Source organism: Podarcis tiliguerta (assembly GCF_965153285.1).
Source record: "Podarcis tiliguerta genome assembly, chromosome: 5".
Taxonomy (NCBI): domain Eukaryota; kingdom Metazoa; phylum Chordata; class Lepidosauria; order Squamata; family Lacertidae; genus Podarcis; species Podarcis tiliguerta.
The window spans coordinates 69,307,377-69,331,473 of NC_139538.1; the positions used below are offsets into that span (position 1 = coordinate 69,307,377).

Here is a 24,097-nt window from a genome sequence, read left to right on the forward strand (position 1 = left end):
CACACTCACGAGTGGCTTGCAGGCTCCTGCATATAGTTACCCAAGATCAATTCCCAGTAGGTGCCGATGGGAGGCATCCTTATGGTTCAAATCCTTCTTTAGCCGCCATGCTTACAGTGTGGAAATCCTGAGCGAATCCCTCTCCCTCTCAGCTGAACTCAACCAAGACCACCCACCCACCCTAACACACACACACACACACACACACACTTGCCACCAGAATAAAATTAGGAAAGAATGATGGGTGGCAAAAATGAAGGGAACTTCCATTCACTCAAGGGGGGCGGGTCCCCCAATTTCTGACAAATTTTCCCCCAGCTGCAAGAACCCCTCTGTCATGCTGGTTCCCTAGGTCATTCTATAAAGTCCTGTAACCATCCACAAGTCTTCTTGGGGAGTGGTGAGGAAAGGGAAGGAGGCAAGAATGGAAGGAGGCTCTGCTCATGGGTCTTTGGATCCAAGCCTTAAGGCGTAACTCCCCACCACAAACCTTTGGGACAGGCATGAAAGTCTAAAACAAGAACAGTAGAAGAAAGGAAGCTCAATTACAATTGCTTCCCAGGGTTAACGGAACCCCGATCGATCTCCCTGTCAAATTCAGTCCGGATGTCTTCTAACAAGCCATCGTCTCCAAATGCTCCCCATTCGGTATTGATGCACATCCGCCCTTCGTCGCCTTCCACCAGATCAATGTGTCTCATTTCTTCCATGTAGCAGGCGTTAGTGCCAGTACCTTAAAAGAAGGCCGTGGGATTAGCCAACAGGCTTTTTATATATATATAAAAAAGAGCAAACCAAAAATGTCAACATGCATTATGCTTGGCAAAGGAATCAAATGTCAATACCAATGATCAAGCCAACTTCGCAACGCTGGTCATCAAATCCGCAGGTCATCATGGTCCCTACGGTGTCATTGACAACTGCCATGATGTCTGCATCGTAGTCCTTCAAAATGAAAGGGAATGTTTCTAATATGCAATTTTACCAACACTTTTTGATAGGCATATTCTACTTGCTACTGTGACTGAGAATCTCAGTAAATGTTATTTACTGGGCACATTGTTTAGGTCTGCTAGCTGTTCGTGGTTTCATATTCTGTCCCCTTATTACTACTGACCTAGGGACTTTACCCTTGAGTTTCAAGATCCTTTTCTTCTAAAAACTCCATCAGCCAAAAATAAGACCCATTGACTTCTAGACCACCGAAAGACCTCTCCTATCCATGTCAAATGCAGCTACATAAACATAACTTTCCACTACTTGAAACTATCTTAGGTTTCTCTTCTAGGTCCGTTGACTTAGCTACAAGTCCCATTCAATGGGGGATTTAGCTGGACAAACTTCCAAGTTAACATGCATAAAACTTCACTGTGAAAATGAGAGGATTGTTTGAATCTAAGGCTGTTGAGTCTATGGAAGTTTGTTTGGTATATAATATTATCTAGAAGAAGAAATGCTATATAGCCCCCTCCCCAAGAAATTGTTTTCTTAGTCTGAACATCTTCTTGGCTCAATACTTTTACTATGAGTTAAAAGCAACGTGAAATTAGCGACCATCTAATCATTCTACAATGACACTGAAAAAGATTGACACAATTCCTGACATCTGCAAGTAACAAAAGATGTTCCATTATCAGCCAAGTTCATGTATCAATGCTAGCTATACATGTATATAAAAAGATAATCTTACCCCACGCTTTTTGATGGCTTTGTTTAGCAACTTCACTACATCTGCTCCCTCGACACCACTTGCTTTGAAACGTTTTGTCCAGGTTATTAGAACACCCTAATAAAATGAAAAATAAAATAAAGTAAAATTATGGCCTAAAGATATTAGGCCCAATGTTTCTCTGAGTCAAGACTCACTTTTTCAGTTAAAAAAAAAAAAAAAGAGTTGAAGATCAGTTTTCATATGTGACGACACGTGTCCTACGTGTCAATTTTCCCATGTTCTTATGGAGGACATAATATGGGTGAACAAATCTACAAACATACTCCGTTACCCACCCTTGCTACAATTATATATCTCCATTTTGGAGGTACCACAATCAGGGAATCATGCTTAACAGTATGCATATACAGTTCACATGCTAAATTCTTCCATATGATGGATTTATATGGGGCTCTCAGTGGTCTTCTTCGTAACATTAAACAGGTCCATACTTCCAAAATTAAAAAACACTGCATGCTTCCTGGCCACGTGCTGGGAGAGATGAAGTTCTAATTCAAGTGTCTTCCAACGGTTTCCACACACAATATTGCAACAAGAACAATATTCCAAGCACGTTCAGTCATATCAGCTAAAGGGCACTTTAGTACCATCTAGCTGGGGAAGATTCACAGCACATGTTCTTTCTGCCTGCCAGAAGTCCCTGGTTCAATCTCTGCCACCTCCAGATGGGGCTGGGGAAGTTGAAACCGTGGAGCACTGCTTCCAGTCAGCATAGACAGAGTACTGAGCTAAATGGTCTAGCAGTCTGCTTTGGGGTAAGGCAGGTTCCTATGTTTCTTCTGCACAGTAATAAAGTTGTGCAGTGCTGTTTGAGTATATATATATATATATATATATATATATATATACACACACACACACACATACATACAGTGGTGCCCCGCAAGACGAATGCCTCGCAAGATGGAAAACCCGCTAGACAAAAGGGTTTTCCGTTTTTCAATACGCTTCGCAGGATGAATTTCTCTATGGGCTTGCTTCGCAAGATGAAAATGTCTTGCGATTCTTGCGATTTTTTTTTGCTCCCCACCCCCTTTTTCTAAGGCACTAAGCTGCTAATAGCCTTTTAGCAGCTAATCCGCTAATCCCTTAAGCCTTTAATAGCCGCTAAACCGCTAATAGCGCTAATCCGCTAATAGGGTTGCTTCGCAAGACGAAAAAACCGCTAGACGAAGAGACTCGCGGAACGGATTCTTTTCGCCTTGCGAGGCACCACTATATTTATATATACATACATATATATATATATATATATATATACACACACACACACACACACAAGTGCATTTATAAAAACAATTTAAAACCGTTACGTATATAAAAACAGATTCAGACAATTACATATCTAAAAGCAATTTCAGATGCAACACAGATGCCGCCTGCATTCTTACCTCATCTAACTTGGTTTGCCTACATGGAAAAGAAAATGTGAACCCAACAGGCAACTTCTTGTTCTTGATTTCCTGCTTCTCCATGAAATCGCCTAAACATTCAGCAACGTGGTCAAAAAGCTGAGGAGAAAGGCAGGACAACAAGACAACATTTTAAGAGCCTGATAAAAATAATAATTGCATCTTCATCCCCATAACCACTACTGGAAAAATCATTAGGTGATCCCATACCAATAAATACTATTTTGGTGGCAGTCCTATAAAACGGGAACATTTGAAAAGTAAGGCTTTGGGGTGGAATTCAACGTAGTGTTAAGCAGATCACTCAGTCAGTGCAAGCGTTTTTGCTTGCCTGAAGGAATGATCTGCTCTCTCCTCCCACTTGGGGAGGTTCTGGGGGTTTTCTGAACCTCCCCAGGCCAATTTCAGGGTGTGCAGGGGGAGCGGAAAGAAGCCCTGATGCACTAGCAGAACACCTTGTGCAGGCATCCTCTGGCAGGACTACACTGTTGAATCCGGTCCTTTGGTATGCATTTCATACATGGGGGCAGAATCCTCCGTTGAAGCCATAATGCTCAGCAGACTTCTCTGCGAACAACTCTCATTGGTTGTCACTGCAACCGTAAACACACTTCCTTTGAAGCAGGTCAGAGTGAAATCCATGGTACAGAAAACGCTGTCATGCTAGTAAGGCATACATCTTCCTGAACTCCTAGTCTCTGCTAGGTTATTGTCAGGGACTGGGCAGATGAAGAAGAATGGTGGAGACCACCTCCCCAGGAGCATACCAGAGGAGGAAAGGGCAGATAGCATAGATCTACAGGACTGGTTCGACACAGGGCACACCCCAGAGGAAGAGGGAAGAAGTTGAGAAATAATGGGAGATGAAGAGCTAAGTAGTACTGAGCAGACAGGGCCCAAGCAGCAGCTGACTGATATGCTGTCACTGGAGAGTCTCCCAGAACCCGTCCTGTGCCCTAAAACCAGGTGTTCACTGAGAATAGCAGAGCAAAGGGCTCAAAGGTGGGGGATCCTTAACAGCCACCGTAGAGGAAGGGAGGAGTCTGATGAATAGGGAAGTACGAAGGAGGGGAGGCATGGAGCTTCACTCAGAGCAATGTTAGATACTGAAAGGTGCTTGGCTGACTTCCCTTGGCACCTGGAATCATAATAAAAAGGACTATAAAGCCTGTGTTTTCTCTGTCTCTCTGCTTTCCTGGGCAATCAGCCAGAAGCTGTCGACAGCACCCTGACAGTTATGGCCTATGCCATAATAATAATAAAAACCCCAATAGCCTGTTCCATAAAGCTCTCTTTCCCCAATTCTTTGTCATTTTAACTATGTGAAACACCCTGATAGCTACGATGTGCATGTTCTGCCTCCACTGTCAGTCAGTATTCCTCTCAATGGCAGTTACTGGGGAAAACAAGCGGGAAGAGCACTGTTGGGTTCAAGTCTCTTGTGGGTTCCCGATAGGCTTCTGGTTGGCCACTGTGAAGACAGGATACTGGACCAGATGGGCCACTGACCTGATCCAGAAGTGCTCTTTTGATGGCCTTAGTGTTAACTTCAGTTGTCGTTATAACACAATCTGGTTTGAATTAACCATGGTTTGCTACACATTATACTAACCATGGTCAACTCTGAAAAGGCAGGGAGGAACTCATGCAGGGAGAGGGAAGGACGAAACATGAGCCTGCAGCACATTTCTGATCTCCTAACCATAGTTGCAAAATTAGAAATATTACCTCTGCACTGGGTAATAAAGTTTAGACTGGCACTCTCGACGGACATTATCTAAGGCATTTCATGTCACAGTTTAGCAACTGGGTTTAGAGTAGGAATGCCCATTTGTCAGGTTAAAAACCTCTACGAGCAAGTATACTATTATTTACAAGGCTAAACACTCATACACCACAAATAAAAATAATGATCTAAATCAATTATTCCTGATTTAAATCTGGGGTGATTTTGTAATGCTAGAAGAATCTTCCTCCTTAATTCCCCACCCCCCAAGGAGCCCAACACCCAACTGCCCCTTTTTAAACAACTGATTTCAAAAGTTACAGAGCTGCAGGTATCACAGACCTACTGAATTGTATTCAATGGTATCATTCAGCTAACTGTAAAGAAAAATCCCCCTCCCCATTCCACTGATGGACATTTTACCATCAGTTGAGTGGCAAATCTGAATATAGCCCATTGCTTTCTGGAACAAAATGTTTGCAACATTGGAAAGTAACTTTCAGTTTTGGGCTAGTCAGGATTTGCCTCTTCCACTCAGTCCTCTCCCCAGCTCAACTATCCCAAGCAAGCATTTTCAATTGGCAGCTCCTAAATGCATTGATGAATCATAACCAGAATGCAGATTCCATGCAGAGCGAAAATGTCTTCTCTCGTTCTTTAAAAGCATATGCCTGGAACTGGTTTCATATTTAATTTATGTAGAGCTTTTTATTTTTATTTTTTTAACGTAGCACTATGCAGGCAAACGATGCAGAACTCTTGAGCTCCAATTACAGTTTCAGTGCTGCAGCTCTTTCCATGCCATGGAACAGGTGTGACAAGTGCTGCAATGGGGATGCTGGAAATGGTGGCACAGCACAAATAAGGCTAGATACAGAACAAGAGAATTGGCTCCTCGGATGCTTGAGCCTTTACTTCATCAAGTAAAATCCCAAAATCTTCCATGCTTTTGTGTTGTTTTGTTTGTTTGTTTTTACATAAAGCCATTTCCTTTTACATTATACCCTCCCCATTTATATTCCTTGCAAAGTCACAGAAAATGCCCCATCATTTATCTCCAAAATCTTTTGAGGGCAAGCCTAAAGCTCGGTGAGCCTTAAAGCTGTTGTTGGCATCCATTTGACTTTTATGGCCTGGCAACAACATGCATGTTCCAAAACTGAACAGGCCAATGCATCCCTTCCTGCACTGCAGGGGGGTGGACCAGATGACCCTCGGGATCCCTTCTAGGAAGAGGCGTGGGGTTCAAATCACCAAGCTGCCAGTAAATAGTGACAAGAGCACTGCAGCTTTAGGGCCCAACCTCTACCCTTTAATTTACTTGTGGCGGTGGAAACAGCAGCTTGTGCCATCTTTTTAAGCCAGAGGAAGTTCCTAAGCTCTTCAGATGCTGCTGGACTACAACTCCCAGCATCCCTAGCCATTTGCTATACTGGCTGGGGCTCATGGGAGTTGGAGTCCAATAACAAGTTGCTGAACATGTCATCAGAAATCCAAAGACCTGACAAAATTATGTAAGGTTTGCCAGCATCCCAGGCACCTTAGCATTTTGATACTGGTTCATTTTTAAAAAATCTAGATTCTAGTGCCTAAGAAACTGGAATGTCATGGAGCTGGGATATTGGAAGGATCCTGAAAAACATACAAATACATTTTAAATAACTATGAAAGAGTATTTGCACTGTCATTGTTATTGAACCACAGGCAGAATAAGGTGTCGGCCGCAGGAACGCAACAGACTTCCCCCAAAACATAAAACAGAAGAAATTTGGTTCTTTGACTACTGTATGACTGATGCTGACCTCTCTCATTCAGTAATGACCAACAAGACCATTTGGGACATTTAGGAGAGCCACTGAAGTGAATGCGCAGATGTTTTCAAGAGCCAAATAGCAAGAACAGCACAGGCGAGCCTGGAATCTACTGGCTCAAAGTGGGAATTTCTGCAACAGCAAGAAGATGCCCAGAATGCCTCTGCCTAACCAGCCAAATTACTGACATTCAGGCTTAACAGCCATGCTGCCAGCATACAGGAAACCAGGCATTAAGTCTCATCCTAGGGGAAGCAAGATAAAGAAATGACAATGGATTGGGTAAGGTAGGCTTTTTAAAAAATGGCAGCATTGGTGACAGCAGATTCCAATACCTGTAACTTACACAGGAGCTTTTACTGGGGGAAATAGGAGAAACTCCTCCAGCCTTTCTTGGTCTCACCAACCATCCATGTAGCTTCTACAGCCTGAGTTGCTGGCTGCAAAATGTATACTTGGACCAATTTGCATATGCAAGGGCAAGAGAAAGAAAGATAACAGCAAGGTGTTTGTGATTGTAGCTGAACTGATGTATTATGAATCTTGGGTCACAAAGTTAGAGGGGTATAATAAGTGTACAAATAAACAAAAAAAACAAGCAGCAATACATATTTTAGCTCACAACTGGGTCATCATTTTCATGCCTATGGATCAGGATTCTAAACTGCCTTCCAATTTAACAAGTCATCGTTGTATAGGAAACATTGGTTTGCAATGAATAAACTGGAAGAAATTATCACAAGAATCCAATTTCCTAATATTAAAAAAACCCTAGCATTTTGCATTATTCTCAACAGAGAAGTTGGCCTCAAAATATACATCCTAACTTTCCACCAAATGATTTTGAAGGTAAGTCTTTTACTTCCTTTAAAAATTAAAATTACAAGGTAGTAGTTTTTATTTTATCCTTCAAAACTGTATCAGAAAATCCAAACAATACCATGTGGAAGCTTTTTCAAAAAATGTTTTACAACCCTCATATATTGCAAGAACATTCCTAGGAAGCAATCTTACCCGTGTTCCACTACCATGCATAATATCCTCGGGAGTGTTATAAATCTCCGTTTCCATTTGCACCGTCTGCTTTTTCTCATGAGACACTTTCACTCGCAAAATACGAAAGTAAGATCCACCAAGATCCAGGGCAATGAAATCTCCTTTCTCTGTTTTGGATGAAACAGAACATCAACACTTAAGCATCAAGTCACTCTGGGTGCACAATGAATCTTTGCCATCCATTACATAAAATAATGCATTGGGTACTGAAAGTTAAACTATCAGCATTCACCTTTTAACACTGCAAATATATCTGATCAACCCAAGTGATAAGCCTCATCCTATCTAATCAGACAAGCAAAGACCACAATCCTTTATTTGTTTGGAGACTAAGATTACCAATTAAAACAACCCATGAACGAGATTAAAGAAAAACTCAGTGTGTGTAAACAGAGCACAGGCAAACACTGAAGTTCAGGTACATGGATGCAGATGCAAATCCACACACTCACACACCCCCTCTACTCTATTTTAAAAGGATGTTCAAACCCTCAAAACAGGCTCTGCATCAGCCTACAAGAGACTCGGAGTTGCCCTCAGAATAGCAAACTGATTTACTTCCTGGCCTAATTTCAATTCTTCATTGATTTCTGAATTTTCATTAAGCTTTAAAAGTGGCAAAAAGCAGGAAGGGTCATAAGCAAAATACAATGTTGGATCATTTATGACACTGGCTGGCTTACCATTCACTTTCAGTTTGAGACTCATTAAATACATCATTCTTACTTTATCACCACCAACGCATTATTGGCCACCTGGACACAATCAATTTCGCCCATACAAATAAGCCTTGGACATCATACCCATCCAACAATCTTGCAACACAGCTGTAACTTCCCACTAAAGCAGCCTTGTTTCTGTCTTCAGCACTAACATCATACCCACATAAAATGTCAGGCATGGATTTTCCCTTTTTAAGTGTTCTATTACTCTTTCCAAAGAAAGTATTCTTCCAACAATGTTCTCATCTCAGCAAAAATGGCAACAAATTCCTTACTCTCACCTGCCTCTCTTTGGGCCTGTCCACTCATGTGGGTAAGAAATCAATGAAGAATTGAAATTAGGCCAGGAGGTAAATCAGTTTGCTATTCTTAGGGCAACTCTGAGTCTCTTGCATGCAGTGTTTTTGCCCGAAGTTGTGCAAATCGTATCGGGTATACAAATTGACTCGTCTTGTTTGCCATCAAAATAGGGAGACCCAAATCTGTCAGTTTGGGAAAACACATTTCTAAATAGCAGAACAAACTACACAAGCATCCAAGAGGCAATACTTTCAGGGCTGCCAATGAAGAAGCGTGAAATCTGGGAGCTGCATCCCAGAATCCCTTGCACCGCCATGGCTCTTTGATTATGCTCTATTGTGCATCATTACTGGCAACCACAATACTCTGTTTGCAGCAAAGCTCTCCAAATTGTGTATTATAATTTTATTTATTTAGCAAGCAGCTCTGCACTCCATTTATATATATATATATAAAATCTCAGTGACTTAGGGCAACATAATATCCAGGACCGGCATCATTTTGAAGCTAATGTAATTTTTAAACCATTCTGACGATAAAACCAATTAAATATCACTGTTCTGTACAAGTACTGAGCATTAAGCAAAATGTGCAAACAGACTTTTATCACTGTAGTCCATCGCTAATTTAGACTGAGCCCCATTAGCTTTTTTTTAAAAAAGGAAAAACACACACTAGAACAGATGGCCTTTTCCCCCTAAAGTAATTGAACGCTGGAATACACTTCAGACAAATGCAGCACTTCAGAAACGTCCACCCTGGGATATGTTGCAAATTAACACCCTGTCTGCACACTCACATCCAAGTCAACAAGACACTTCAAAACTGTAACTTGTATAATCAGTTTTACACTATTATGCAAACCTGCCTAATATTTGACTGGATACTTTATACCGCATATGTATGGAATGTTCTGGCAGCTGGGGGCATACAGGGATTCTTTGTTCTACGCTTTTCGGAAACTGAATTTAAGATTAACCACAGTTTAGGGTTTGGATAGCTAACTAAACTGTGTTTAGTCAAAGGAAAGAAGCAGAAGCTTCTTACCTCCTCACGGCAGCACCAAAGAAGAAAGGGCCTGTGTTATATCTGAATGCAGCCACTGTGTCTAGGTATTGAGCATACTTGTTGTTTGATTTGGGTTTCAAACACACTGTCTTCTTCTTAAGTTTGTACAAGCAACACACCCTGACCCCAAGACAACAGGAGCCAAAGCTACTGGCCATAGGGAAATAGGCTGAGGTTTGTATCTTTTTAAAAACACTGTTCCTCTTTGGTACAAACATTGCTGAGAGTTTCTTTTAGTTTTGCATACTTGGACCACTTTATGCATACATGTGTAGCTAATGGCTCTCATTGTGCTCGTAATAGTAACAAGAGATTGTTCTGGTTTTGTTTCAGAAAACTGTTTGTTAACGAAGTACAACAGCATACCTGAGCCATCAGGAATAGACCTTACAAATGTAGGAAGCATCTTTACAGAGGCTGTTGGGTTAAAGTCCCTGGAAAGTCCATTCCGCATCTCTCTCCTGAAGCGCCCCATAATATCCAGCAGAGTTTCATCAGAGAGCCGCATGGCGTACAGATATTTATCGATCTGGAGGGGACATAAGAGAAAAGCACACAACATTCAGACCTTGTACCATTTTGTGTTAACTTAGCTACATTCTTGATTTGTGTCATTTGATTTCCATCTGGCTCCATCCCAAGTGCTTAGGGCAGGTAACAATATTGTAGCTGCAAAGCTCCCAATTACAAAATAATTAACCACCATCTTTCCCTGCCCCCAACCCTATCCCTGGCACCAAAAGCCAATTAAAAGGTCTTACACTGCTTCCAAAAGACCCCTAGGCTTCGGCCTCCGTGGAAGACAATTCTCGAGTCGAGAGGCAGCAACCAAAAAGTATTTGTGGTCCTGGTGGTGCATAAATGGCAAGGTTAAGAGGTGTTTCCAGCTGATCTTAAAGGTCATGATGAAACACAGGGATGGAAGCCATTACTGAGACAGAATGACTCCAAGTCTCTTAGGGTTCGGTGAACCAGCACCTTGAATGGAGCCCAGAAAGCAATAGGCAGAAATTGTGCACAAAGAAATTATTTTGTCATCAACGTTATCATCATCCTCTTGTCCTTCTCTATTTAAAAGCCCACTTAGCATTTGATTCAGTTAGCATTAAAAGGTGAACCTATCTAGTTGACACTTTCCAACACAACAAGTGAACTAAAATATAGCCATCTTCTGAAATTCATGCTTCTCCAAATTTTGAAATCATGTTCTCCAGCCACGTTACATGTACAAAAATGCATACACATGGCTAAGGTTTGCATAAAATGCATGCATTTGTGAAAACAACATAGAAAAATGCATTAGATTAGGGAAAATATAACCCAGGAAAAAATGCATAGGGGAAATAGACTGTCCTCGGGGTTCTGCTGACCCTCCAGAGTGGATCTGGGAGAGGCACAGGGGGCATTCAGGGGAGGGAGGAGAAAACCCCATTGTGCTAGCTAGGGTCTTTGTGCTGGCTTCTGCTAACGCAACAATGGATTGATTTCTGGTGGGTCATAGTTGGGGATATACTCTAGTAACTCCCAATAGAGCAGTAGATTGTGACATTCTGTGTGGCTCAGCTGCTGAAGGCGATGAGAGACAGGGCTCTCCAAGTGGGTATTATTAAAGGCTATTTGCGACCAGCAGCAGAGCTGCAAATGGAGAAGTCATGGGTTCCGTTTCAAGTTTTGGAAAAGAATGTTCTCCAACAGGCACAGGCTCTCCCGACTGAAGCACAGACAGCTTGTTCAGATTGCTTTCTGCTATGCCCAGCCTCTTCACTACAGTGGTACCTCGGGTTACATACTATTCAGGTCACAGACGCCGCTAACCCAAAAACAGTGTTTCAGGTTAAGAACTTTGCTTCAGGATGAGAACAGAAATCGTGCTCTGCTGGCGCAGCGGCAGCGGGAGGCCCCATTAGCTAAAGTGGTGCTTCAGGTTAAGAACAGTTTCAGGTTAAGAACGGACCTCCGGAACGAATTCAGTACTTAACCCGTGGTACCACTGTATTCTGCTCTAGCAAAAGCTATCCATGGCCTTGATCCAAAGGAGCGCAGGTGGTCCTCAAATGGTGTGACCAACACAGCATCCCCCAAAGCTTCATCCCAACCCACTCTGGGAAGTGCGGACAGACATGCTCACAACCACAAAACTACAAACATAGATCCCAAAATGCCCTATTGCCTAGTTCCCCCGCCCCCCACCTATCATTCATCCAATGGAGGGAAAGGACTCCAAGAATAGCTCTGGAAGTGGATCTTTCCTTTTTTTATTTTCTGACAAAGTAATAATAATAAATAAATAAAAATGTGCATTTCATTTGTATTGTATTGTACCATTCCATTGTAACTATCCAACCTCCCAAAATTTCAAAACCTCTTATGATGGTTTGACCCCTTTCTGTTTTAACAGGATAAATTCTACAAATACCTTCCATATCTCCTCAAAATCATTTCTCCTGCATATTACCCATCTTACCTTAATCGCGCTTTGGAAATGGATCTAAATGCATAGGCAGGCTTTTATGAGAGAAGCCGGTCCCTGATATATTTGAGTCCTAAGTTATTTAGGGCTTTAAAAGATTAACGGCAGCCCCTTGAATTGTGCTCAGAAGTAGACAAGGAGCCAATGAAACCATTTAAAAAATGAGGATATGCATTCCACTTGCTTCCATTTGAGAAGCAAAGAGGAGAAACATTCTCAGTCTTAAAACCTGAAGAGTTGCTAGATGGACCAATGATTTGATCTGGGATGTGGCAGCTTCCTATGGTCCTCAAAAAGGGAAACATTTTTTACATTTTAAATAACTTAGCACTAACTCTGCTTAGTTGAAAGTGCATCTTTAGAAAGTGCATCTTTAGAAAGTGCATCTTTAGAAAGTGCAGAAACTGTTATGGCTGTTTAATCTGCATTGCAAGCAACTTCTAGTCTCCCCATGTCATTAATTCAACTCCATGTCATTAATTCAACTTCTAGTCTCTCCATGTCAATAAACATTTTTGGAGACAGAAAACCACTCTGCCTAAAGCATAACTTTCCACAACTGTCCCTTTTGATGTGATATGAGGTACAGCTTAATCTTCTGATATGATAAAACACAGCATAATCCTAATAAACCAAGGCTCATGGCCTCCTACTGCTTTATGAAGTACACATGACCATCAGTCCCAGACTCTGTAGCTGTATATCAGGGGTCACCAACACAGTGCCCATGAGTGTCTATGCACCCACAAGGCCTTTCCTGGCACCCACAGGATCACCTCCACTTGTTGGAATTAAGACTTGAAAGAAGCATTCTATTGTGGTGTATATATGTTCTACCAACAACAGTTTCTCTGATATGCAAATGTGCCCATTGGCGACCCCTGCAAAGTTCATGTCCCCAATCCTCAACATTTGCCATCATGAAACATTCCAACAAACTCGAAAGGATGTGGTTTGTTATTGCCTTGCATGCAATACACACATTATGATCTTACTAAATATTACATTCAGCAAGACTTGTAAAGCAAACAAATAGAAGTTGCCAGGGGGAGGGCAATATTCTACTAAAAGTGCAGCCATGTTTTATTACCAAAGGCCTGACATGGTCACAATGACATCCTTCCAACATGATAAAAGATAATCTTTCCTTCCTCCTTCTAACCACCTACTCCTAGTGCTATAAAACTTTATAGAAGAAAATTGGAAAGCTACTCAAGCACGGATTAGAAGAGTTTTCAGGCAAATTACTGATCATTACAAGAAACCACTCCGTACATTAGCACTCTAAGGACTTTTACAATGCACTGATTGCAGTGTCCTAATATCACATAAAAGCAGGTAACCTCCTAAGGATAAGATATAGCAGCTGGAATCCAAATGTGCACCTCAATCATATCCACGGGTTTAGCCAAGGCTTGTGCCACAATACTCAAATCAAATCAAATCAGGCATGTCCTGCAAAAGACATACAAGGTCTATTTGCAATCTGACATAAAGAGAGAAATATCCTTGCTACTGTTTCAGACTCACCCAGGCATTAGGAGATTGGGATCTGGGCTTTTAGAATGGGACACAGAAGACAGGTTGTTGCCCTAGCTCTCTCCAGCACAAACACACACAAAAGCTGCACAGGCTTTTCATCTTTGCTCTGGCTTCTAGTCATTAAGGCCCAAGCATATTCACACATGGATGTAAGGCAAATGTGAAGGACCCCTGGACAATTAAATCCAGTCAAAGGCAACTATGGGGTGCGACGCTCATCTCGCTTCAGGTCAAGGGAGCTGGCGTTTGTCCACAGACAGCTTTCTGGGTCATGTGGAAAGCATGATTAAACTGCTACTGGCACACAGAGGACCGTGACGAGTGCCAGAATGCATGGAAACGCCATTTACCTTCCCACTACAGTGGTACCTATTTGTCTACTTGCACTGGTGTGCTTTCAAACTGCTAAGTTGGCAGGAGCAACACATGGATGTACACAAGCTACAGCAAAACTTGGGCTTGTGTGCTCCTTCCACACCCTGCATGAGTAGGAAAACAACTCCAGAAGGTTTTGTGTCTACTTTCACTAACTGAACCAGAAGTCATAACTTAGCACTAACTCTGCTTAGTTGAAACAAGCCAGCATCATAACTCATAGTTTGGAGTTGGCTTATTTTGAAGCTGACCATCGCTAGCATGAACCACAACCCTCAGTTCAGACTGACTGAGAAGCCACAGTTAACTAAATGTTTTGAGGATAAAATTACAGAAGCTAACTCTCTATTTTCCTTCCTTATTTTGACAAAACAACATCCCTGGGCTTGCCCCTAGACTCAGATACCACAGGCCAGATAAAGCAATACTTTGGCAGCTTCTATGCGTGAGGATTGCTGACAGCTTGAAGGGTATAATGTTACCAACTGTGTCTCTGTCATGTGATGCTAAGCAGCCTGAATGCAAGGAGAAATCTAACACTAGGCAAGTTGCATCTGGGTGGATACAGCAGAGCAAGCATAAGCAGCCAACTACAACTTTTGGCATCATAAATTCACATGGAATCAAGCTTTTTCAGTTCCCAAAAAGGGACAAGTCCCCCAATTTGAAAAGGTTCACCCACAAGGCAGAAATTGCACAAAAGCACTAGGGGAAAGGGTCACGGGTGGCGCTGCGGGTTAAACCACAGAGCCTAGGACTTGCTGATCAGGTCGGCGGTTCGAATCCCCGCGACAAGGTGAGCTCCCGTTGCTCGGTTCCTGCTCCTGCCAACCTAGCAGTTCAAAAGCACGACAAAGTGCAAGTAGATAAATAGGCACCGCTCTGTCGGGAAGGTAAACGGCGTTTCCGTGCGCTGCTCTGGTCCGCCAGAAGCAGCTTAGTCATGCTGGCCACATGACCCGGAAGCTGTACGCCGGCTCCCTCGGCCAGTAAAGCAAGATGAGCGCCACAACCCCAGAGTCGGCCATGACTGGACCTAATGGTCAGGGGTCCCTTTACCTTTACCTTTACTAGCGGAAAGGAGAAGTAGTGCTGGAATTCTGCGCTTGCAATCTCAAGCATATGTCTCCTGGAGTAAGTCCACTGAATACCTTGAAATTTACTTCTGAGTAAACACACATATAGCTGTTCTACACAGCAACCACCCTGAATGGACTAGGCTGCCTAAGTATGAACTGAGAAGTTCTCCAGTTTTAAGAACTCAAATTCACCAGGCAAGCTACCATCTTCCTACTTTGGCCCCCACCTGCAATAAGGACAACAACACTGGCCTACCGCACGCGGCTGTTGTAAAAATCTATGAGATAATGCAAAGCACTCAGAAGTGCTGTGTATTCTTGAAGTTCCAAATGAACAGGATGCTGCTCTGTATCGAGGTGTTTTTAAACCAAAGCTCAGACTCAGCTTCCTTGCTCAAGTCCTGTAGAACCATTTTGTCCTGTGTCATCTCATTTCTGCTTTGGTCTGGGATGTCTATACAGTAATCACCTCTAGGAGCTATGGGGAATGGGTGAGCTCAGAAGGGGATGAATTAGATGACCTTCCCGTGCTGTGATTCTATTATTATCTACAGCCATTTCTGAAACACGCCCTGCAACATTCTTCCCTAGCATTCCCCTGACAAATAATCCAAAAATGATAAACTCTGCCTTTGACAAATTCAAATAATTTAGAAATCAAACAGGCTTTAAAAATGTAGTTTAACAAGCATTGAAGGATACAATATCCTTGAGCTTGTAACATCCTCCTTGTGTGATGTTAGGCCAAATTTCTAAATATAAGAACAAGTTTGTAGAAGAAGCAGCCATTTTGCATGGACACCCACCTTTCCCACAGTCTGAGACAGCGCATCAACAAAACGAAAATGAAGATATTACACAGACAAATGGTGTGGGAAGAGCTTAATGCCTTAAATGCCTATGAGCCAGCTTAACCCCTGAACTACAACACTTCGTCCAATCCCTACTCAGCCATGAAACTCCTTGTGCGGCCTTGAGAGAGTCTCAGTCTCTCAGCCTAACCTACCTCACAGAGTTGTTCTGAGGATAAAAGGAAGACAGGGTGGGGGGTGGGAAGCTATGTATCCCACTTTCAGTTCTTTAGACTGAGGAAAGGTGGAATATAAATGTAATAATTTAATAATCTCACAGATCAACATGTGGAGGGCTAATACCACCAGACCTGCTCTCCACAGCAGCAACCCATGCACTAGGAATGGCTCGTCGGTCACAATCAAACTGTTCCCCACAGCAGAGCTGGTAACACCAAGGTTGCAAGTTCAACCCCCGTACGGGGCAGCTGCATATTCTTGCATCACAGGGGGCTGGACTAGATGATCCTCAGGGTCCCTTCCATAGAGTTGTACTCTATGATTCTATGACGTTGGCACACATGCTCCTTGTGGGCTGGCCGGGACCATTGGCCTATCAAAATTTAAAACATTCAGCAGGCAAGCTAACACAACTGTTTCTCTTTCTGGAGAAATCTAAAGGTTTTACACAAAAAGATGCCTTATAAATGCCTTATAATGGGTTGCGTCTTTCAGTTTCTTAGTTAAATATGTCCTTATCGTGCTCGGTTGGTACAGCAAGAGACTCTTAATCTCAGGGTTGTAGGTTCGAGTCTCACGCTGGGCAAAAGATTCCTGCATTGCAGGGCGTAATAAAAATAATAATAATAATTATAATTATAATTTATACCCCGCCCATCTGGCTGAGTTTCCCAAGCCACTCTGGGCGGCTCCGAATCAAGTGTTAAAAACAATACAGCATTAAATATTAAAAACTCCCCTAAACAGGGCTGCCTTCAGATGTCTTTTAAAAATAGGATAGCTGCTTATTTCCTTGACATCTGATGGGAGGGCGTTCCACAGGGCAGGTGCCACTACTGAGAAGGCCCTCTGTCTACTTCCCTGTAACCTCACTTCTCGCTATGAGGGAACCGCCAAAAGGCCCTCAGAGGTGGATCTCAGTGTCTGGACTGAATGATGGGGGTGGAGAATAGATGAGTCTTCGTGGTCCCTTCCAAATCTACAATTCTAAGATTCTATGATACTATAAGGAGTTTGTGGGTGCCAGACTCCCGTGTGTTACGAGTTTCTGGAGAAGGCCACCTTGGCTACAACTGAGCTACACCATGCTGGATCTCTTTAATGTACCTGTGGAATGTTGTGAGACCACACCCCCGTGCCTAGAATAATACCATACAAGATATTCACAAGGTGAGTGATCACATCATATCACATACCAAGATGCAAAACATGCCTTGCAGGGTTTTATTTTACCCAAGGGAATCACAAAGCCATTCTAGATGTAGCACCTTGAAATCTGTACCAGTTAGATGAACTGCTGCTACAAGAACTGAGGACCTCACTAGCTGCTACAAGAACTAAGGAATAAAGCCAGACCTTGACAATATGTATTAGTCTTGATATTGTTTGTAATTTCCATTATTTCCCAGAAACACTCATTTGGCCCACACATGTCAATCGTTTTATTTTAGTTCCCTTCTCTAAATCTTGTAAGAATTCCTAAACCTTAAGTACCTAAACGGTGTACAAAAAAACACAAGCAACAACAGACAACTTAAAACAAAATATTACAAAAAGACAAGCTACATATAAAAATGATACATCCATACAAAGTTTCTGAGAGAAAGAAAGAAAAGTTTTCAGGCTAATCAAAAACAAAAATGTATGGTTTTAAAGAGGCAGATAACATGTTTTTCAAGTTAGCATTTACTTACTGGCAGGGGTGGGAAAATTCCAAACCCCCAAAACTAAGCCATAGCTAACAGTTCTTGTGCCTTACTCAAACCCAAACTTTTTCCTATAAACTTTTTCCTATAAACTGTTTCCTATAATCATTTGAAGTGGGCAGTGCCCCAGTTCCATCTTGCCTGGCACTCTGCATGGCTGTAAGAGTCCATACTGGCACACCCTAATTGTGCTACTGACCCCAAGTGGCTTATCTAAGAAGCTAGGCGTCATTTGTTTGCTGAACACACCAGATTACATATTTTTTATGTTTCTGTAAGGCGGATGAATGCAGATGCCTATCCATCCGTAAGATTCTGAATACAAGGAGAAACATATAAGGATGGCTTGAACAGCAACTCTCACCAAGACTGCTGGAGCATTAAAAGCAGTGCTTCAGCATCACCATCCAAGATAAGCAAGAGGCCTCCAGGGCTATCCTTACTCCACTAAATTGGCTTCCTTCCTTCTCTCTCTCTTTATACACGCCACACCCAAAACAATGAGTGAGCCACTTCCTCCAGGTATGCAAGTCTACACTATTGGGGAATATGTGTATCACAATCAAGAGATTAGGGCTAATCACACGGCCCTTCCCCATCTGCTAGTATTTTCCTTTCCAGTACAGGGTGGCAAAAGATCACTGGGATCTAATGAATGAACATCCTACCCAGAAAACCCCAATAGCCTTTTCTGCACAATAAGCTTGATACTAGTAGATATGTTCGTTTTTGCACAAAATAAAATCCAGAATAACTCAGTGAAACAAAGATTTGTCCGCATACTACTTCCTATTTTGAATGGTTAGTTTTAGCCCCTTTGGACTGTTTTGCAAAATGTTAGTTTTTAACAGGTTGTAAGTGATTGCAGATGCAAAAGAGAAGAGGAATAGAGACCATGAAGCGGATTCATACAGGCCATAGTAGCTCCACAGTCAGGCTATAATATATCTTAGCTATTATTATTATTTTACTGCTTTTGCAAAAAATGACCAGCACATTTTCAAGTGTGCCTTCAGTACTATGAGCTTGATGATGATATCTGCATTATTTTTAAAACCTCATCAATCTAAACAGGCCAAATATCAGTTTCCCAGAAAAATTCCACATGCTGCAAAAGTGATAAAATACCAACACATGGAAAGGTGATGGTAAGTAGTGAAGCTTGTTTTGAGTTCACAGTTTTGTTTAACATGCAAGCAACAATAGAGTCATCATGACAGGCCTCCATAGGAAAACACCCATGATAGGGTAGAAAACTACATTTCTGAAGCAAAGTAGAAAATGTCTATGATGATTTCTTTCTTGTAATTTTATATTGGATTATTTATTATTTCCTCTCCATGATAATCAGATCCCTCCCTTATCAGCAACGCATTTCTGAAACACAGAAACACTAACATCTGCCTAATAAAATATTATTGCTGCAAAGCATGCTCATTAGCTCAACTTACAGCACTGGGCAAGTTAACATGTTAAAATATTGGCCCAGTGCCCAGGTAGAGGCCTACTATACATCTCTCCTGAAAAGGAGATATTTCCCCCATATTTCTGGGATGGTGTCCTTAAGAGACCTCCTGGGCAATATGGGACCAAAGTGAATATAATAAATCCAGCTCAGCAAAATGCCCAATTTTACCTTTTTACCCATCAAACCATTTACATCTTTGGAATCTAATTAACAAGCTTAGCCTTATCAGTCCCTTTTGTGGGGTCCTACTATCTCCTTACGATTGCTACCAATCCCAGAAGAGCAACCTACAGGTAAATCCAGCACCTGTCTTGGTAACAAATTCCAGAGGGAAGATTCAAGACGCAGATTATGCTCTAGTCCACAAAAAACCCGTGCCACAAAAGAAACCTGTTAGTCATTCAGGTAACCCAAGGCTCTCTTTTGTGTCTAGAGGCTTATCATTGCGAGTTACAAAGAATGCACCTGTTTTTACCCGGCCCTAAACACGCATCTGTATACACGATTTCAGTAGGCCCTGAATGCTCACATTCATAAAAGACCTAGTCCACAATTCCCACAGTCACTTAGCGGATGACCAGCCGTTTATAGCAATAAACACATGATAGACGGATCCAACTCAGGGGGGGGGGGGAGAGAAGGGGAGTAAACCATGATTGTTGCGTTACTCATCGCTGCTCTGACATCTACATCCTGCTTCAAGGACACTGCAGCCCGTTCGGAAACCTTGCAATGGGGCGGATCTTTCAAGCTTTTTAAAAAAAAAAACAACCCAAAAAACCTATATGATCAAGGCACAGGTTTAAAGATAAAATAAATGATGCCAGTTTAATATTCTGGATGCTAAGAAATGCATGTACATACGTATATATAAACACAAATTATGCACCCCATAGGTTTTTTAATAAATAAATATCCCTCCCACCCCCATCAAGACTGAAGAACTTGAACCTGCAGGTTTTTAAGGACGTTCGCTTTGTACCTTACCTTTTTGACCTGATCATCCTTTAATTCCGTGAAGTAATAGGCCAGAAGCTGAGCAGCTATCATTCTGTCTGGTTAAATAAGAGCTTTTTCCCAGGGTGGTTTTGCTAACCAGAACAATTGGGGCGGGGGAGGGCAGCTGAAATTTGCAAGGATGCAAAGCGATCCGTTTCTCTCCTCCCCTTTCTTCTTACAAGCGAAAGATTCTAGAGGTCCTTGGTTCAGCCTCACAGGGTAAAATATATAAATATAAAATGCAACGCTCTCTCTCTCTTTTTCCCTCCTCCTTTCCCTCCACGCGATAGCGACCGGCTATAAACCTGCCCACTTCCTGCCTTGCGATTGGCTGTTCAAGGAGCGGTCGCGAAAGAAGCGATTTCCACACCCTCCTCCTCCCGCCGCTGCCGGTTTGATGGACAACCTCCGCTGCCTTCTATGTGCAGGAAGGGGAGGATGCATGGCCATGGTCACCCCGGACGGGCATGCATCCGTGCACGTTCCTCACGTCCCTACACATCCTCAAGACGTGTTTTAATGGCCTATACCCGCTCTCAACACCTTCCGGGAGAAAGAGATCCAGACCACCGCCAGGCTCGGGTCAGCTCCCTACAGATGGGCAATGCATTTTCATTGCTTTCCTAAGGCAGAACATCTCTGCGCCGAAAAGCGCACCTCCTTGAGCACGCAAGGGCGGAACTGTGAAAGCACGCAGCAGACAGGCTTTAAATAAATTATACCCCCAAAAAAGACAGCGGAACTGCTGTGTCACTGCAAAAGAAATGCATGCATTTTGAAAGCAGCGCGCAATATTTGACCCAAGCGCTTGCTAAGGCTCTGGCTGGTGTGTTTTGCCTTCTGCTATTATTAGCGAAAGGAAAACAGGCAGCGGAACGGAGAAGACAGACACGCGCACACTACTTCTAGACACTCGACCGTCTGCTGAGCAATGTGGGCGTTGCCCAAGTCGCTGTCATGTGACCTGCTGACGAGGACGCCGATGATGCAGCATCCTCTCGGCTTTTTCATTCTCGGCTCTCTCCCAACCTTCGGAATAGTATTTGCAACAAGGGCTGTTCGACCTGCTTTGTTTGGAAGCTGGTAAATCAAAGAGCGTTATGTGTCCTGACCTTGCTGCATTAGGGAAGCATAATGTGCCTGAGATATAATAAGCACCTTTAAAACAAACAAAAAGAAGACATTTTACGGTAATATATTACCGTAAGCGTAAGATTAACCCTACCAGCAGATTTTACAGCGGTACCCAAAGGTTTAGAACTATATGCATTTTTTGAAATGCATATACGTGACTTAAAAGTCACGTATAGGATCCGGCTGTAAGAGGGGGATACGTAATTGGGAGCCATACATTTCTATATACTCTCGTTATAAAATCCTGACTCCAAATCTGTAAGATCATGGAAGCAAGTCCCAAGAATATGCCAGTTTTTCCAAGGAGCAGCAGGTCTTGGCAGGTTTGTAGGACATTTTTACTAGTTAATGCTAAATAGTTGCCTGGCCACATTCCTTTGCTGTCCCTCATATATCAAGGGCACGCTAGCTGCCAGTTCCTCCATAGCCTCAGCATCAGAGAACAGGATAGTTGTCATATTTGTCCTGTAAAGCAAGGCATAAAGCCTAGGAACTATAGTTTACAGAGCTACCATCTCCAGTCCTCTCAACAAACTACAGTTCCCAGGAGGATTTGGGGGGAATCATGTGCTTTAAATGTGCATTGGATGTACTTTAAACATGGGTTTGTGGTTCTGCCGGTACCCCTTCATATTACAAGACAAAGCTCAAGCGATGGAATGTTACTCCATCCCAAAATAGAAAAACATCATTCCACCTCAAAGACTTGATGTCAGAGGGCATGCTAAAAGGCTTTTCCTGGACCTCTGGTTTTATGTGTGTACAAGCCAGGATTCTTCTCCATCCCTCCATTCATTCTTTCATGTGATCCCTCATCTGAAGTTTGACAGGGTACATCCCAGACACAGGATTATGACCTTAGGAAGGGCCCATGGCATCAGAAATCTTCTGACCCAACGATAATATGACATGGAAAGATGGAGGGGAAAATCAACTCAGGACCATAGTATTGGAGGATGGAGAGATCAATCTTTCCCCCTGCACTATTTTCCAGATACAGTAGAACCTCAGTTTTCGAACATAATCTATTCCAGAAGACCGTTCAACTTTCAAAGCATTTGAAAACTCAGGATCAACGGGCTGGCTGCAAAATCACCTTCAAAAGGCACCTTCGAAAACGGAAGCAATTACTTCCAGGTTTTCAGCATTTCAGTTCCAAATTGTTCAGCTTCCGAGGTTCCACTGTAATTTTAAATCCCACCTCCCAAGCTGTTTCTTGCCTTATGGAAAGAAACATACAGGTATATATAACATATTACTGGTTACTTTTTAACTAATATTACGAGGAACTTTAATTGGCAAGAGCCCAATTCACCAGGTACATGAAATAAGCAGAGAAGATGGTCATTTTAATGTTGATTATATTTAAATGTCTTTCTTGCTCTGTCCTGTCCTGGTTCATTTCCCAAATGTTAAAGGAACCAGGCTACACTTGGCCTGGCCAAACCCATGAAATTAACAGGATTTCCTGAGCAGATAACCAAGGGGCAGGGAAAAATGCATGCCTGTATTTTCAGCTGCAGTTTTCAGTGTAGTTGAGATAAGTGTACGCTGTGTAGAAGTGAGGACACCACAGAGCAATTAAGTACCGTATTTTTCGCCCTATAGGGCGCACCGGCCCATAGGGCGCACTTATTTTGGGGGGGGGGAATAAAGGGGGAACCCCCCCGAGCCAAAAAGAGCAAAGAAGCCACGACGGCGTGCGGGATGGATCCCGCTAGCTGTCCTGGCTTCGTTTTTAGCCTGGGGCTGGGGGTCTGGGAGCGATGGCGAGATTGCGCAACCTCACCATCGCTCCCGGAGCTTGTGGGGCTGGGGGCGGGGAAGCCCAAGCTTCCCCTGACCCCAGCCCCCAGAACAGGCTGCTATCTGCAAGCCTTGGGAGCCCGGCGGGAACTCCCGCCGGGCTCTCCAGGCTGCCCGAAGCCCGGGGTGCGCCCCGCTGCGCTCCCCGGGTTTCGGGCTGCAGGCTGCTGTCTTGCGGATAGCTTCCTGAAGCCTGTATTCGCCCCATAGGACGCACACACATTTCCCCTTCATTTTTGGAGGGGAAAAAGTGCGTCCTATGGGGCGAAAAATATGGTATTCTTGAGAATTCGCCTTGAACAGTTCTAAAAGGGGCGACAGAATTTTGTGTTGGGGAAAATATGTTCTTGCTCTTTCATTTGCCCTCTAATACTGCAAATAAAACATTTTTTCTCCATAAAACAGAGGACATCATGTTCTTCATCTGGGCAACAATACAATGTTCTTTCCTTGACTTGTGCAGGGACAGGAGTGCAAGGCAGGAATTGAAAGAATTCCCAGCTCATACTTTGCAGTCATGTGCCAAACAAAGCTGTTTGATGCTTCATCAGTGTTCACATCGAAATTTCCACTAAAGTGCTCACCTTGAATTGCTCATCTTTGCCTGCAGGCCTTACCCTGCATCCTGAGTACAGTGTGCAGAAACCAATGCACACACAC

At 42.9% G+C, this 24,097-nt stretch overlaps 1 protein-coding gene across 4 annotated transcripts in view; it reads right to left on the minus strand.

The window, feature by feature from the left end:
• Positions 1–24,097, minus strand: part of HK1 (hexokinase 1) — a 50,171-nt gene that overhangs the window by 16,142 nt on the left and 9,932 nt on the right. The window contains exons 1-7 of one of the 4 annotated variants that reach the window (XR_014511013.1): positions 20,486–21,399; positions 10,194–10,356; positions 7,696–7,844; positions 3,124–3,243; positions 1,691–1,786; positions 846–945; positions 550–733 (exon numbers count right to left, since the gene is read on the minus strand). Coding sequence is in view for 3 of the 4 variants with exons in the window: in XM_083439815.1 (XP_083295941.1) it covers positions 550–733; positions 846–945; positions 1,691–1,786; positions 3,124–3,243; positions 7,696–7,844; positions 10,194–10,356; positions 20,486–20,548 (875 nt within the window). In the remaining variant the exon portion in view is untranslated. Of the gene's footprint in view, positions 1–549; positions 734–845; positions 946–1,690; positions 1,787–3,123; positions 3,244–7,695; positions 7,845–10,193; positions 10,357–10,588; positions 10,675–20,485; positions 21,426–24,097 lie in introns of those variants that run through there. The other 3 variants (XM_083439815.1, XM_083439817.1, XM_083439816.1) reach the window with 3 other exon arrangements.